At 31.4% G+C, this 15,730-nt stretch overlaps 4 protein-coding genes across 4 annotated transcripts in view; 3 read left to right on the forward strand and 1 right to left on the reverse strand.

Annotated features, from left to right (window-relative positions):
- LOC124542930 (ubiquitin carboxyl-terminal hydrolase 35) overlaps positions 1-7,288 on the forward strand; it is a 37,129-nt gene extending 29,841 nt beyond the window's left edge. The window contains exons 9-12 of the mRNA XM_047120875.1: positions 3,174-3,311; positions 4,957-5,024; positions 5,155-5,554; positions 5,631-7,288. Of these exons, the coding sequence (XP_046976831.1) occupies positions 3,174-3,311; positions 4,957-5,024; positions 5,155-5,554; positions 5,631-6,042 (1,018 nt within the window). The 3' untranslated portion in view covers positions 6,043-7,288. The remainder of the gene's footprint in view (positions 1-3,173; positions 3,312-4,956; positions 5,025-5,154; positions 5,555-5,630) is intronic.
- Positions 7,289-9,814: 2,526 nt separating this feature from the next.
- Positions 9,815-12,900, reverse strand: LOC124543425. Its single transcript, XM_047121647.1, has 5 exons — positions 12,787-12,900; positions 10,615-10,864; positions 10,235-10,375; positions 10,027-10,158; positions 9,815-9,930 (listed from the first exon to the last, which is right to left on the reverse strand). The coding sequence occupies exons 2-5, from the start codon at positions 10,861-10,863 to the stop codon at positions 9,847-9,849; spliced, it is 606 nt and encodes a 201-aa protein (XP_046977603.1). The 5' UTR covers position 10,864; positions 12,787-12,900; the 3' UTR covers positions 9,815-9,846.
- LOC124543426 lies at positions 11,041-11,860 on the forward strand. The gene has a single exon (XM_047121649.1). It carries the CDS (start codon positions 11,238-11,240, stop codon positions 11,739-11,741), a length of 504 nt encoding a protein of 167 aa, XP_046977605.1. The 5' UTR covers positions 11,041-11,237; the 3' UTR covers positions 11,742-11,860.
- A 989-nt stretch (positions 12,901-13,889) lies between the features above and the next one.
- Positions 13,890-14,770, forward strand: LOC124543424 (cytochrome b-c1 complex subunit Rieske, mitochondrial-like). The gene has a single exon (XM_047121646.1). It carries the CDS (start codon positions 13,915-13,917, stop codon positions 14,752-14,754), a length of 840 nt encoding a protein of 279 aa, XP_046977602.1. The 5' UTR covers positions 13,890-13,914; the 3' UTR covers positions 14,755-14,770.
- The last annotated feature ends 960 nt before the right edge of the window (positions 14,771-15,730 follow it).

A 15,730-nucleotide genomic window follows, 5' to 3' on the forward strand; every position in this document is an offset into this window, starting at 1 on the left:
CTACCTGTTGATGACTTAATTGGATTGAAATGCTGAATTATTCTTAACTATAGTAGAATGATTACTCAGAGCAAGCTCGCCTAGGTAGGTACCATCCGCTCATCATATATTGCGCCTAAGCAGCAATAATCAGTGTTGCATTTAGAAGGACGAGTGAACCAGCGTAAGGGTACAAGGGACAAAAGACTTCTCAAGTTCTCAAGGTCGGTAGGGCCTTTATGGTGTAAGGAATGGTTAAAAAAAATTTACCGCGCCAATGTCTATGGGCAGTAGTAATTCGACCATTCACCTACACTAAAAAATATCTGATCTGGAATTACAATGCGTCAAAGATATCGTATATTTAATAGGTTCACTAAATTCAAACGTTGATAGATTTTCCAATCATAAATCGATGTTTTATTAATTTTATTATTTCCGATTCACTTTTAGTATTGTAAAGGTATTTCATTGGAAAATCACATTTTTATAGCCTTATATTGGTATATTGTGCTTCCAAAATAACTTAAAACTCACTCGCAATAGGTATTAGTAAGAACAAAATGTATAGAATGAAAATGATTAACCAAATAGGCATTGTATCTTCATTTACTCATATATGATTGTGCTATAGTTTGCTATATTTGACGAGCACGGTCACAGATACAGCAATATTAAGAAAAATAAACGGTGTTAATTTTGTTTAAAAAAATAATAGAATTTGAATTATAAATGAATTGATATTGAAACTAGTCAAAATTTCGAAGTTTATCCGGAAAATATTAAACAGATTACTTTAAGCATTTACATAAGTCACATTTCAAAATTATCTCATTTGCTTTAAATACAGGCCATTCTTTATAATTTTGAATGTTTTTTTTTATGTTTTCATTGCAAAACTTTTTGTTTCGCAAACATCTTATTTCCCAAAAAAAAAAGAATTAAAATACCTTTTTATTTTTAACTCTTGTTGTCACGCATTGTTTGTTTAATTTGATGTAATTTAATTAATGGTTAAAAGAAATACGAATATCCCATTTTATAATTTGCTAAATACTACATTAAAACATTGAGATGTTTATTAATGAGTTAATGCACTATTAAAGCAGATATACGGCTAAAAACAGGCAGATCTTGAGGTACTTGGTTGATTCTGTCCCAGGTCAGGCCGATAAAGAAAAATTAGGTATTTCTGTCGATAAATTGCCAGTAACAATTTGGAGGCTAGAAGTTGGAAGTGTTTACAATCCCGATCCGATTCGATCCGATCCGATCCGATCCGATCCGATCCGATCCGATCTCATCTCCAATTAATCGAAATGCAAGTAAAGTCGTTGTGTTTTAAACTGGGGTCTGATCTGATTATGAAAGCGAGAATATCATAGAGTGCACCGCGTTAGAGGGAACATACTTATGCACTTTAATATGTACTGCGTAGTTAATTATAAAAAGTTGCACAGTTAGGATGGTATCATCGACTAGGATATATATTATCTAACTACATATACTGGAACCCTTTTGAATCAATGTCATTGGTTGGATACAAGTGTTTCAAATATTAAGATTTGGTTCTTTCCACCTGGTGTTGCGGGCTCAATGTCAATGTTCTAAAATGAGCTTATATCCATATAAACTCCTCAATCATATTTTGCGGATTGTTCGTTAGTTAACCGCCACTATAGTTTCGAAAAACGAGATGCAGACGTTTTAACACTCACTTACGTCATATTTTTGTTTTACTATCCGCCTACTCGCAATTTTTAATAAACTTGTAGGAAACACGTACAGAAAAAAGACTTTAATACCCAAGCATTAAACTCTCATAATAAATGTTCGTGTTCCAAAGGGACTTTCGGCCGTTGTTTATTGAATTGTTTTTGTCCAATGTGTCTATTCTAAAGGTCTATTACGTGCCCTTATTAAATTTTAAGTAATTTTCGATATATTATTCCCATATTATAAACGACCTTTACTGCGTTACGTAAAGGTCGCTATTGATTTATTTTATTTCCGTTGCAACTTCTGAATGATTGCATGTTGAATTTTTTTACTTTTTTTATGGCAATTAAAAGTTATCCGGTGATCTTCGTAATTTCATTTAATTTTCAACCTTTTCTACAGCTTCATCTGCCTCTTCATTTTCTATATTTCTTTTATACTATTTTCCGTATTTTAATATGGTAATAATTAAACCTTTCGTTATCATATAAACGTTTAACACGACGAGTGATAATTGGCCATTATTGTTTTTAACATCTACTAAAACATATTTTCATTATTTTACATTCGCCGTACATTCGATATACATTTATGTGCGGGGCTCAGTAAATCGATTCAACAATAAACAATACTATAATATGCTTTGCTCCTCAACAAAATTTACTAGCACGACAGCTGAAACTTTATATCGCATGCCTTTTTGAATCGTTTTTAGGTAACAAGTGATGATGAATGATGATGAGATGTGATGATGAGATTAACACTAAAATAGCCTAGAATGCAGACTTCGTATGTTGTATTTATTTGTTATTTTTTAACTTGGTGTTAGGGCTTTGTGCAAGCGCCTGCCTGGGTGGGTTCTACCCACTCATGAGATATTTTACCGCTAAACAACAATACGCAGTATTCTTGTGTTCCGGTTAGTAGGGTGAGTGAGCCAGTGTAACTGCAGGCACAAGGGACATAGCATCTAGGTTTCCAAGATTGGTGGTGCATTGACGATGTAAGGAATAGTTAATATTTCTTACAGCGTCATTGTCTTTGCGTGATGGGGACTACTTACCGTCAGGTGGCCCATATGACGTCCGCCAACCAATTCCATAAAAAAAAATCTACCACATTACAAATAACATACCACATGTTCAGGTTTTGAGGATTATTGTTTCTAATGGTATACAATTCTGCTTAATTGTTAAAGTTATTAATTTCGGGATATTTACCATGTTTTTTATTTTTGTTCGGTGGAGCTCGATATTTCGACATTGTTTACGAATGTCTTGTTCACGAGACTGAAGTGTGCGGGTAGATGCTGATAATGTTAGAGGTGTCCGTATCGAACTACCTCCTTTCTTGTACGTTTGCTACGTAAACACCGGCTGCTTAACTTTCATAAAAAATACTGAATATATATACTCAGTAATAATATGTAATAAAAAAAAAAACAAATATAAAAATAAGCTTTATCTTCTTTACAGATATCTGTTCGAGTTGCTACAGTCCTACGAGCATTGTTCGGATCGAAACTTCGACTACACCCGTCCGCCCGTGCTCAACGGCGCCAGCCGCCTGCGCATGATTCATCCTCATGTTCAGCAACAATCCCCACACGCTGGGTAAATATTCTATTAAAAATATCCTTTAGATAGTACGATTATATCTGTATTGTACACCCCATACTCTTTCCATATCTGTTTCTCTCCTCTACCTTAAGGTTGCGTGGAAGACTACGCTATTTTAGCGATAAGAGTCGAGATGGCCCAGTGTTTAGAACGCGTGCATCTTAACCGATGATTGCGGGTTCAAACCTAGGCAAGCACCGCTGATTCATGTGCTTGATTGGTCTTTATAATTCATCTCGTGCTCAACGGTGAAGGAAAACATCGCGAGGAAACCTGCATGTGACAAATTTCATAGAAATTCTGCCACATGTGTATTCCACCAACCCGCATTGGAACAGCGTGGTGGAATATGTTCCACACCTTCTCCTCAAAGGAAGAGAAGGCCTTTAGCCCAGCAGTGGGAATTTACAGGCTGTTGTTGTTGTTGTCCTTGTTGCTGTCTCTTGTGCATCTTTCTCAATCGTGTTTAAATAATTTATTTATTGGTGTATAATAAAGGGTATTCTGATTGTATTATGTCCAGGCTTTTTTCACAAATTCATAGGGAATGTTGGAATAGGATTAGGCGACAATAAGTAAGGATTAAATAAGTAAACAGCGATTTATTTGGCAATCCAAGTCGGCACATTGTAGCAGTTGACACACGAAAGGATATGAACAAATTCAAAGTCAAAATCCTTTATTCAAAATAGAACTGATTACATTTTCTTATTGATAGTCAAAAAAATCTACCACTGGTTCGGAATTTAACACCCTAGACCTGAGAAGAAGCGGCGAAAGAAATCAGCGGGATCAATTTTTTTTAAGAACATAGATAATATATTACGACATAGAATAAAAGAAAATCAAGAGGCCTATACACTATTCATATTGATTAGTTTATATTATTTCCAATTTTCGGATTGTACACAAACAGAATAGAGAAAGAGAATAAAGTTTTTGATTCTTATTCGATTATGAAGTTAGCTTGCCGAGGAAAGGAGACTGTCAGAACCACAAAAAATGTTAAGGATCAAACATTATTAATAAATTAAACAATCTTTTTCGATTTTTTTTTAATTGTCAGCTAAATTTATATCTTAAGATTCAAGTTAGTTAACTGTAATTCTAAAGTTTGAAATAAAGGTAGGTTATAAATGTTTTGCAAGCCTATTGTTTTTACAAAGCAACGTGCCTGTTTACAAGAGAAAAGTTTACACGGATATGGTTTCAAACATGGGCTTAGGTTTAGTAGGTAAGATTATTTTACGGTATTTTTATTGCGTTTACAAATTTAAAAAAAGAATAATAGCGATATTTAGTTTTCAGCGAATAATAAAGAGAAGTAATTAATTATTATACGAATGATACTAGAATATCCTTTAAGGGTTTTATAATGTTAAAACTCCGATTTGGTAAATGTATCAAAGTAATTATTTACAAACTTACCTTTAACATTAATTTATACCTCCTATGTTTGTTCAAAAATATTCGTCAAGGTTTATTAAAAAGATCACAATTTATTGTACTGACAACTGAGTGAATATTCAGTGTTGCTTGCGGAGGTTTAAATAATCATCGGTTAAGTTCACGCGTTCTAATCACTGCGCCATCTCGGTTCAACTGAGTACTGAATTGAAGATTACTTTATTAATTTCAGTGATGATCCTGCTGAATCGAGCCATAGTCGACGTTCTGTATCGCCGAGGCCCGGCAGTAGCGCTGCTGGTATGTTCATATGTATTTGAAGGAAATATTTTTTTCCGTTTAATTTACCTTTACCAGTGCAATAATATAATTCAGTTATATCGGTTTCGAGGGAATGAATTTGGATACAGTAATGTTTCTTTGTTCTCAGGATCTAGTTCTAGTGGCCACAAGCGCAGCTCCGGCGAGCAAGAGACGTTGGTTCCACCGAAGAAACGTTTTCGTATGAGCGATGCAACGTTTCTACGCCGCGACTCATTCATTGACAGCATGTTCGGAGGCGTGTTGCTGACTCGAGTCGAGTGTACCGTGTGTCACGCGTCGTCTCTGTCGCGTGACGTTTTCCGAGACCTCCAACTGGCTTTCCCCGAAAAACCAGAGGGCTGGCAACACAGCGTCCAGAGTCTTTTGGAGTACTATTGCTCCAAGGAAAGTCTATCCGGCGAAAACAAGTACGAATGTCGCGATTGCGGTGGTCTCCAAGACGCGGAGAGGAGCGTTCTCATCGAGACAACGCCGAAATATCTCATTCTGGTTCTCAAGAACTTCAAGTAAGTTATTTCTTAGTATTTCAAGCGTGACGTTATTCGATAACGACTCCAGTGTTATATATTTATAAATCCACAGGTTCGATTCAAAGCTGCAAGTGCAGACGAAACTGATGCATACGATGTATCATAACCATTCGGTAACACTGCCGACGGTACGTTCGCAGGCGGTACATTCCGTATACAACTTATTCGCCGCCGTGATCCACGCAGGAACAACCCTCGACTCCGGTCATTACTACACTCTCGCCAAGGATAACGATCAGTGGCACAAGTACAACGACGACGAAGTGACGTTCGCTGACGAGGCCCATTTGAACGGTCTTAACCGATCGAGCACGCCTTACATACTGTTTTATAGGCGCACTGATATCGAGGAGGGTACCGCTCCCTCGCTGGAAGAGTTGCCGCCTAAACTTCAGGAATTGGTAATGGCGCACAACAAGCACTACGTTGATACTGTGCGCAAGATCCGTCTGACGCGTCCATGACGGTTAAGATCCGACAAATTCATCGATTTCTCGGTGTTGGACTATGTAGAATCTGAATAAAGACGAAGGTCTTTAGACTAACTAGACGTATTACTTTGCGTAAAATATCAAAGCTATGCTATATAGTTTAGTTAAAATATATTTACTGTTATTATTATTTTTTTGTTATTTATATCAACAAGCTTAGTATTTAGCTTGCACATTATTTACAAAGCTGGTACTGTTACTGTGACAATGTCTTACGAATCATTCAAGATTTATTATATTTTATGATTGACTTTGATTCTGGAATTAACTACGATAGAGTATTTATTAAAAGATACAATGAATTACTTTATGAAATGACGATGAATTTTGTTGATCTACACTTACTACAAATTGAACTCGTTTCCTTTCCACGAGAGATAACTCTTCAGATCCAGCATGAGCTGCAGTATGGCTTATGTATTTAAAAATCAGTTATTATGACACGAGTTTAAAAAAAATATTTCAACAATAAATATGAATATTCACATTTGTAAATTAACTTAAATAGGTAATGTTTATTCATGTGTCATAATTATGCACTATTACTTAATATGTAATATTTTAACAATGTTGACTATCTCGTTTTCGACTATTGCATTGAATCTTTTAAATTCATTGAAGTAACTGCGTTTTTAAGTTTCGATTCCCAAGCAGAAGTATATTTTATTTCTTCAACGTGGAATAAGTTTTGTCAACTAAATATTTTGCATTGATTTATTTTTTCATAACAGACTTAATTCATTATTACATTCATAAATTATCTACCTTATTTCTGTAAGCGCTAACATACATAAACATATAAATGTATGGTCGATACAAATTTCTACAATAAGTAGCCATCTTGAAAACCCATAGATATATAATATTTTAAATTCGATCTTTGACTGTAAAATTTTTTATTCACAGAAAGGATTTCTTGTATTTTGATATGTATTCATCAATGAGATGAGATCTGTAAATATGTAAATATTTATTATAACACACAACTTAATAAAATTACAGACAAGGGCTGTATATTTATATATATTATTATATATACACTGTTATTTACCCATGAACTGTGAGCAGTTTAATTTTTTCAATATATAATAATCACTGTATAAATTATTTATACTTTGTACATTCAAAATAAAACGTTTTGGATTGTCTTTTTTCTTTATAGCTTTAATTAAAAACAAATGGTAATATCGATACCATAAGGATGTTAATATGTGTGGGTTAACAATTTTTAAATTCGATCAGAACTTAATATAACAGATCTATATGTCGCCTCTTCTACATTTAATCATTCTAAATTATTGATTGAAATAATCAAAATTATAATCATCTATTCTTCAGCGACACTTCATGTTATGATATAAGGTATGTATCCTTAGAATAGAAGTTAATGAAATAGACAATGGCGATTTTTAATTGACTTAGAATGTTTAATCCTTTACATTAATGACACGTGTGATGTGTTACTGTTTTAAACTTTGATGGATTATCGTTTATTTTTAAGTTATAGATAAATGTCAGCCGATTCATAATTTACCAATAATATCATAATATATTTTCGACAATATTGAAATTGACAAATTCGATTTTTATCATTTTCTCATATAAAATGTAAAAGTAGGTATAAATAACGATAGTATAAGTTATTCTATATGTTATAACAGCTTATAGAAAGTTAAGTACATATTTAATGTATATAACATGTAACTTCAAGTTTTAAAGTAAACTAATGTTTAATGTGCATTTTAATCACTGTTATTTTAAACTAATTTATTATAACATATATGTATTGTATTTGTATTCGATGATTATTATTATTAATATGATGTATGTTTTTCACATACATTAAAGAAGTCATCTTGACCTCGATAAGGCGTCTTTAAATAAAACATGGTGCAAATTTACATTGTTTACAAGTTATGAGAACTTTTGACACTTTATAACTAAGATAATTTCATAGTCTTGTGAATTTTGTTTATAATAATTTAATTAAGCGCCTTGATATAATGACTATAAAGTTACTACTATACACATATTTATATATACATATATAATAAAATATATATAATAATGTAAGTGGTCGAATGATATAATATGTATATATATATATTGGCAGCTTAAAGTTATATAATGTTAAATATGTATTTTCTCATCATCCTTTGATTAGGTGTGTATTTTTCTTGTATATATTATAATATATTTTGATATTATAAAATACTATACATTCTACTTGTATTCACTCAAGTTACTTATTCAATATTTGATTTATTTGGGGAATGAATAATGTACACAGGTTGTGTATCCATTGATGTTTATGTAAAAAGATAAAAGTATCTTTTTTATTTACATTTTATTTTTCAATGCTGTGTCTACTTACTTTAAAATTCTTTAATTTACAGACAAAATACGGGTAAGTACAGACTCTGTATTGATAATTGAAAAAAAATGTTCAAAGCTATTAATTTTCACGAACCAGATAACTTTTATTTTTTGTATAAATTTATATATAAAATATTTATAAATATATATATAATAACAACGATATAATTTCCTTATGTTTACTGTAAATCTACGTATTTAATAATTAATTCTAGTATAAAAAGGGTTACGATATTATTTAGAGTTAAATTTAATTAGATAATAAATCTCTGTGTTACTCTTAATGTTACTAAAATATGTTTTATCGTGAATAAATAAAATTATCCCTGAAAGCATACATATTTGTAAATATTTTTATGTCCTCCTTGTACTCCGCTTCCCAATTCATAAACTTTTGTCGGCTTAGACATTAGTAATTGCTTCGAAACGGAGCGATATAACTTAGCGGATTGTTTCTTCGGTAAAGCGCATCTTTTATGAATTACTAATCATTTGGAAAATATAATAATTAACTCTCGCCTCTCGGTAACTCTCGCACATTCGGTGACAGAAATACTAGTTTTCGCCCTCAGATTTGCACGTGATTTAAGGGTGTCAGGTATATAGTGGAACATGTCCTTTCTTTGCCGTTCAAGCTTACTTTATATAAAATGTCATCATATTCAGTTTAGGCGTTTGGTCGTAAAAGTACTTGGTCGTTAAGATTCCTTTCATTATGGGTTTAAAATTAATAATTGGGTGCAAAATAAATTTTACAAGGGTTTTTTTTCAAAATTAGTATAATAATGAGGGGTCCCTGTAGGGCCAATCAGATTACTTCTCGTGAAGATAAAACAGAAGAAAGATTCGAGAACGGATGTGGTATTGTATAAATCATTCATGAAACTTATAATTAATATTTATGAAACAAAATTAGTGACGCTCGTGCTTAAAAGATATATTGGTGAGCGTGAAACGACTTGACTGATAGTCTATGGGAACGAACAGCAAATAAATAAAAAAGTAAGCTTATTTTTTACCACAATGATGTACCTACTTCTTATTACCAGTAGTATAAGGTAAGTTCAGAAAAAAAAGTAATTTATAAAAAAATAACATTTTATTAAATTAACATATACATTTTTATGACAAATTACAAATTGTAATGATTCAGGTCCCTTACATTAATATTCGATTATAGTATAATCAACTTAGTTTGCTTGTTACTTGCTTATAATTTTCGGAAAAAATAACGTCATATTAAATACAGCTGATTGGCATTGATTAGATATTTGAAATAGTAGTTCAAGTATTAGATCTTCACGCCGATGAGATATATATGGATTTTGCTAATATATTTCGAATTATAATAGGCATATAAAAAAACGAGGTGCACTTTGTACTAAAACTTAAACACTTATCCTATAAACCTATCAATTTACCACCTATATTGTTTAACTTCTCCGAAGCAGCTCGTGTGATGCTCTTTATTATTTTACTAGGAACCTGCAGACGAAGATAACGCAATATTAATTTTATGCATTAATTATTTATTTTAAATCGTACTTTTAAAGTTAACAAAAAATATTGAAGTAAACTTACCTCCAGAATAGAATTGAGGAAATTCGAAATGCCTTCAGCGCCTCCAACGATTGCTCGGCCGGCATTGCGAAATTTATCGCCATCGTTCCCGTACTTGTCTTCTTCTCTGATCGTATCCACTATGGGCTTAGGCTGTAAATAAATATAAATTAGCTTGGTAGATATTCTACAGTAATAATACACGCTATTATATATTTTTTAAAGAAACCTGAAGAATGCCGGCTACAATATTCTGTGCATTTTCTTTAATTGATAACGTTTTGCTTCCATAACCTTCCGTTTCTAACAAGGCGCCTTCCAGCTTTGTATAAGGAGGAGAGAAAAAGCCCCCGTCATTTACAGCGCCAGACTAAAATCAAATACACATTTAAAAATAAATTATTTTTAAATGTTCTTGTGCTAGAATAAAAATAAATATTATGTTATTTATTATATTTAGGCTAGAAACTCATTCATAGGATTAAATCGTTATTACAATAAAAGTAATGAATATTTATGGTATTGCAACACCAAATAAATTATAATATTGCGTTCACATTGAATATAGGAGTAAAAATTTCGGTCAATAAATAGTAGGTAAATACTTACGGCAGGATACTCTGGGCTTATTTTGTTACCCAATATGTTAAACACCGGTCCCTTTGCATTTCCCGCGGATGATTTGTCATTATTTGAACTCAAAAGTGGGTGGTTTTCTGGTTCCAAAGGTTCTGCTAATGGAATATTTGAAGCTGATTGTGGTTGATCGTAAACTGGTAAGTCGATTCGAATTGGTTCATCTACAGGAATCGACATAACCCCTGCTAGGCCGAGTATAAAAAGCAGACTTCTCGTCATTCTAAAATTAAAGCAACATCATTTAATTAATAAAATTTTAATTTAATATATAATTTGTTCTCATACATTGTAATATATAATACCTATAGGATCAATTATTTACAGTGAGTTGATCTGATTAAACTTTAGACATTAGGCGATGTTTTAATAATTATTCGGTTATAATATAATTTCCTATAAATAATAAGAGATAAAAAAATCCGTTGTACCTTAATAAAATATTTATAATATCCAAGCAGTTAATATATGTGGGAATAATATTTATTATAAAAAAACGCTAGTCTTTTAATTACCCGTCTGTCAAAATATATTAAAGAAACCTAAACCTGAAATTATTTTTTTATACATATATTTTTTATAGAAATCAGACGAACATGGATATGCCCGAAGTGACTAAATGTTTCGGTACCTTTCCACCAAAATATGCGACTTATCTGATCGCCGTATTTGGCCTAGGATCTGGAGGAGTCGGTTTAACAGGAATAATACTCTACGGTATTATCGAAAATGCATTATTAGTGTACATACTGGGACGGCGTGGACCAAACGTGGATGAGAGTTTAAAAAAGGCTGTATTATTAACGATTGGCTTGTCATCTTTGCTATTGACGGTTGGGAATGCACTTTTATTTCTGGGTGCTACTACACAGTCCCGAGGTGCTCTGTCTGTGGGAGTCTATACTTTATTAGCGATGTGTTTAATGCTTTTATTTGGGGCAATGAGCGCTCCTATATCATGTTTCTTCTATAAAACCGCATGTCTAGTAAAGAAAATATCAACGGCTACCATGGTTTTTTGTTCTCTTATTTTGACTGTATTTATCGAGATATGGCTTTACTTTTTGGTTGTCGCCCATAACTATTTATTACAACTATAAAGTGCTTTCAATTTTATGCAGTCATCTCTTGAATGTATATTATATAATGTAAATTCACAGAAGTGTCTATGCGTAACACATACAAAGAAATGTATTACTAATAAAAAATATTTACATGATTATTTTGTATTCATTTGATTATTATATATAAAGGAGCTTACCCGTACATTTGTTTATTATCATAATAGCTACAGCCAACCATACGCAGCCCTATTAACAACCATTAACCCCTATTATTATTGTAGTGAATATAATTTACTAGATATCTAGCAGAGATCTTTATATTTTATATCTTTTTACCACTCTTGCAAATCTATCCAATAATATTATTAAAATAAGAAAGCCTGTACTAAATTTACTCAAAATCGGTACAGAGGTTTATCCATGAAAGTGTAACAGACAAACTGACTTAACTTACACGATTTTTGCAAAACGGTACACGTTTAATACATCTTATTATTTTTACAAGGTATGAAAACAAATATTATAAAGGATAATTAAAATCACTGCTGATAATTTCGAAAGTCAAAGATTGTGAAATTTGTCACCAGCATTGCAACACGGGTAAATACGAGTATTTTTATTTTAAAATATTGGTAATTTTATACATAGTGCACAAATATATTAATAATGATTATTCCAATTTAGATAACAACAAAATTGTACCTACGCAATAAGGTCAGATTTAAATATCACTTATTAATATTTTTTTAATTGCATTATAAATATTATAAAAAAATATATTTAATTTGAAACAATTATAGTACATACACGAAATATTCAATAACAGACATGGGAATTTAATATGTATTTTCTGCATTTATATGAACTATTTTTATTACATTACCGTTGGAAAAATCAGTAACATAAATCGCGCTTTTAATTAATTTAATTAAATTAAAACTGTTAATCATTTACACATCATATACACAATTTTATAAAAAAAGGTTTTTTTTAAAAATAGATTATATATTATATATAAGTGAGAAAAATAAATACAAAACAAATCGCACGTGCAGTTATTAAATAATAGCTCAGCACTCACTTGCTTGCCGCTGCTTGTAGGACACTTACTACAAACACGACGAGCTCCGTTAAGACATCTACTTTCACGAGTTACGTCAGAGAACCTTGGCACCGCCGAATGCAGTGTGTGTCGGGTCGCACATAGGCTTAAACTTAGTTACGAAACTATTTAGTTAAAAATTCATTCACATGTCTTATTGTTAAACGTAATCTACAACATAATTATTGTAACTGATTTATATATTATTTATCCTTTTTATTTATTATTATAAAGTACAAGATCGTGAATTAATTTAAAATAGCTTTTTTTTCTGTATTGAATAAACATCAAAGAACCTATATACCTACTTGAAGAAACTATTAGATACTTGAGTAGCTACGTTTTTTTTAGTTTAGGATTTTTGTCAATTTAAATTTCAAGAATGGATTTTTCCTGTACGACGTCGAAATGGCCAGTATATTTATTAATTATTATATAGTACCTTTAATTTTAATACAGTAACTTGGAATATTCAGTCTTAAACTCTAGAGTCTAGACCAACGACTTAGATTTAATTTAGATTGAGCTAAGTGTCATATTCTAGTTTTAAATATTATTTATTTTAAAATAATATATTTTGTAGAATATTATTGAAATTATTTTAATAGCACCAAAAACACAAAAATACTAATCTTTCTCTAAGAGTGTGTCACTTGTCAATTCTTAAACGACTGTACCGATTTTGATGATTTTTTTTGTGTATGGTTGAATGGATAACAGCTCTCGTTTGTTAGGTTGTGCTGCAATCGAGTTAACAAAAAACGAATAAATAAATAAAATTCTTATTCTACCTATTACAAGATTCAAGCACTGTTAGATCAAAATTCCGATGTAAATATTTATTTGACGATACTATAAACTTATGATAAGTATAATAAATTATTTTTAAATTTCAGTTAGGTACACTTAAATAGTACATAGAAGATTTTTAAAAGATTACTGTCACTAAGTGAAACCTATTTCAATTATACAATAACAATGAAGTTTGGAAAAAATGTGACATTAATGAATTGATAAGAATTGTTTTGTTATGACAATTAAACTCTATTGCATTTCAATTAAATATAACACACTAAGTATAATAACGCATACAGTTCACAGAAAAAAATGAACTTTCTGAACAGTATGCTGCACATAGCAAAAAATGGAAGAGTTTCTTGGAAATATTTGCGTAATGGTGACTCTCAATCCAAACATTTGTATTTCTTTAATACTGTTGCTTATAAAAAGCAAGGAACTTTAAAATGCTCATCTCCAATTCTACAAAGGACAGATTTTCAATTATATTTGTTGAATTTTCCTACAAGTTTAATGTTTCGGAATCAAATTCGATTTCAAAAAGATTGCCCTAAACTGCATCGTGATATTCAGTATCCCAGTTTCGATGCATATAGAAAAGAAGAGTTTAAGGATCTGAGCAAGACAACATGGCATTCTGGTGACGAAAAACATGGATACACCTACGTTGCTGGTTTTTTTGGATTACTTTGTGGAATGTATGGATTAAAGTCGGAATTAGTACACTTTTTAGCAAGCATGTCAGCACCAGCCGATGTCTTGGCGTTGGCCACAATAGAATTAGACATTAAAAATATCGCTCCGGGTATGTGTTCTTCCTATAAATGGCGCGGGAAACCTCTTTTTGTTAAGCACAGAACGGAGAGTGAAATATCAGCAGAAGCGAACACACCTTTTTCAGCATTAAAAGATCCAGAGACTCCTGAACAGCGTACCATTAAGCCTGAATGGTTGATAGTTATCGGAATTTGTACACATTTGGGCTGCGTTCCCGTACCTAATTCGGGTGATTGGGCTGGTGGATTTTATTGTCCTTGCCATGGAAGCCATTACGATAACGTTGGAAGAGCGCGAAAAGGGCCGGCTCCTCTTAATTTAGAAGTGCCACCTTATAAGTTTCTTTCTGAAACTGTTGTGTTGGTAGGTTAGTTATTTTATCAATAATCACAATGTAAACTTTTGTATCAAATGGCCTGTATCGCCTTAGTTACTTAAACTAAGTTTGAAAAAATATATAAAATGCTTATATGCCAGAGTTAAATTTGTATTTATGATTTATCTTAAAAAAATCATTTTGTTATTTTAGAATTACAGTTTTTATATTAACTTCGGTTCACATTAAAAAATGGCATTTTAATTCGAGAAAAATCACACAATGTGTTTTACTAAAAGCATAGCCAACTAAAAGAACTACACCAATGTTATTTACGTTTAAATTAATTTTAATTCCAATATGTTCTATCGATTCTATAGAATATACTTATCCAGCATTTAACCAGCATTAAATAATTTGGTCATCCTACGTCCATTTGTTGCTTGTAACAAAAATAATGATGACGAAATTATACTACCAGTTACTGTCCGTAGTACTAAGGGTAAAAAAACTAGTAGAACTACTACCAAGCAGTCCCATAGTCTTTATGGTATGACATTCTTCATTATTGAGATGTTAGATGATTATATAAGCGTATGAATATATATATTTTTTAATTTTATGAAAAATACGTAGCAACAGTTAGTAACAATATAAGGCATAATTATGTAGTTGCTAAGTTAAAAAATAATAGTTAAATATGAAATTAATAAAAAGTCCAGGAAGTTCATATCTTTAGGTTGGAAATATTTATTTATTTTGTGATTATTTATTATTATTTTACTCATGATATTATTGTAGAAAAACATCTTTATAAATATATTATAATTATAGTTAATTATTGCATATACACACACAAAACATAAAAGTAGACCTAGTAGAAAGTACGATAAACATTAAAGTTAATAAATAAGTGTACTTATATTTTATTTCAAAAGTTCCGAAACTTAGTCATTTTACACGCGTTGTCGTAATCAATCGTCACCTACTGCTGTATAGGCGTATTTAGAATCGCTTTGAGACCTAGTTTCT

This window comes from Vanessa cardui, chromosome Z (genome assembly GCF_905220365.1).
Source record: "Vanessa cardui chromosome Z, ilVanCard2.1, whole genome shotgun sequence".
In the NCBI taxonomy this organism is placed as follows: domain Eukaryota; kingdom Metazoa; phylum Arthropoda; class Insecta; order Lepidoptera; family Nymphalidae; genus Vanessa; species Vanessa cardui.

Coding starts and splice junctions, on each gene's coding strand:
- LOC124543425 (XM_047121647.1), bottom strand. CDS start 10,863: ATGACGAGAAGTCTGCTTTTTATACTCGGCCTAGCAGGGGTTATGTCG. Junction 10,376..10,614: donor TAAGCCCAGAGTATCCTGCC/GTAAGTATTTAC, acceptor ATTTGATTTTAG/TCTGGCGCTGTAAATGACGG. Junction 10,159..10,234: donor TTGTAGCCGGCATTCTTCAG/GTTTCTTTAAAA, acceptor ATTTATTTACAG/CCTAAGCCCATAGTGGATAC.
- LOC124543426 (XM_047121649.1), top strand. CDS start 11,238: ATGGATATGCCCGAAGTGACTAAATGTTTCGGTACCTTTCCACCAAAA.
- LOC124543424 (XM_047121646.1), top strand. CDS start 13,915: ATGAACTTTCTGAACAGTATGCTGCACATAGCAAAAAATGGAAGAGTT.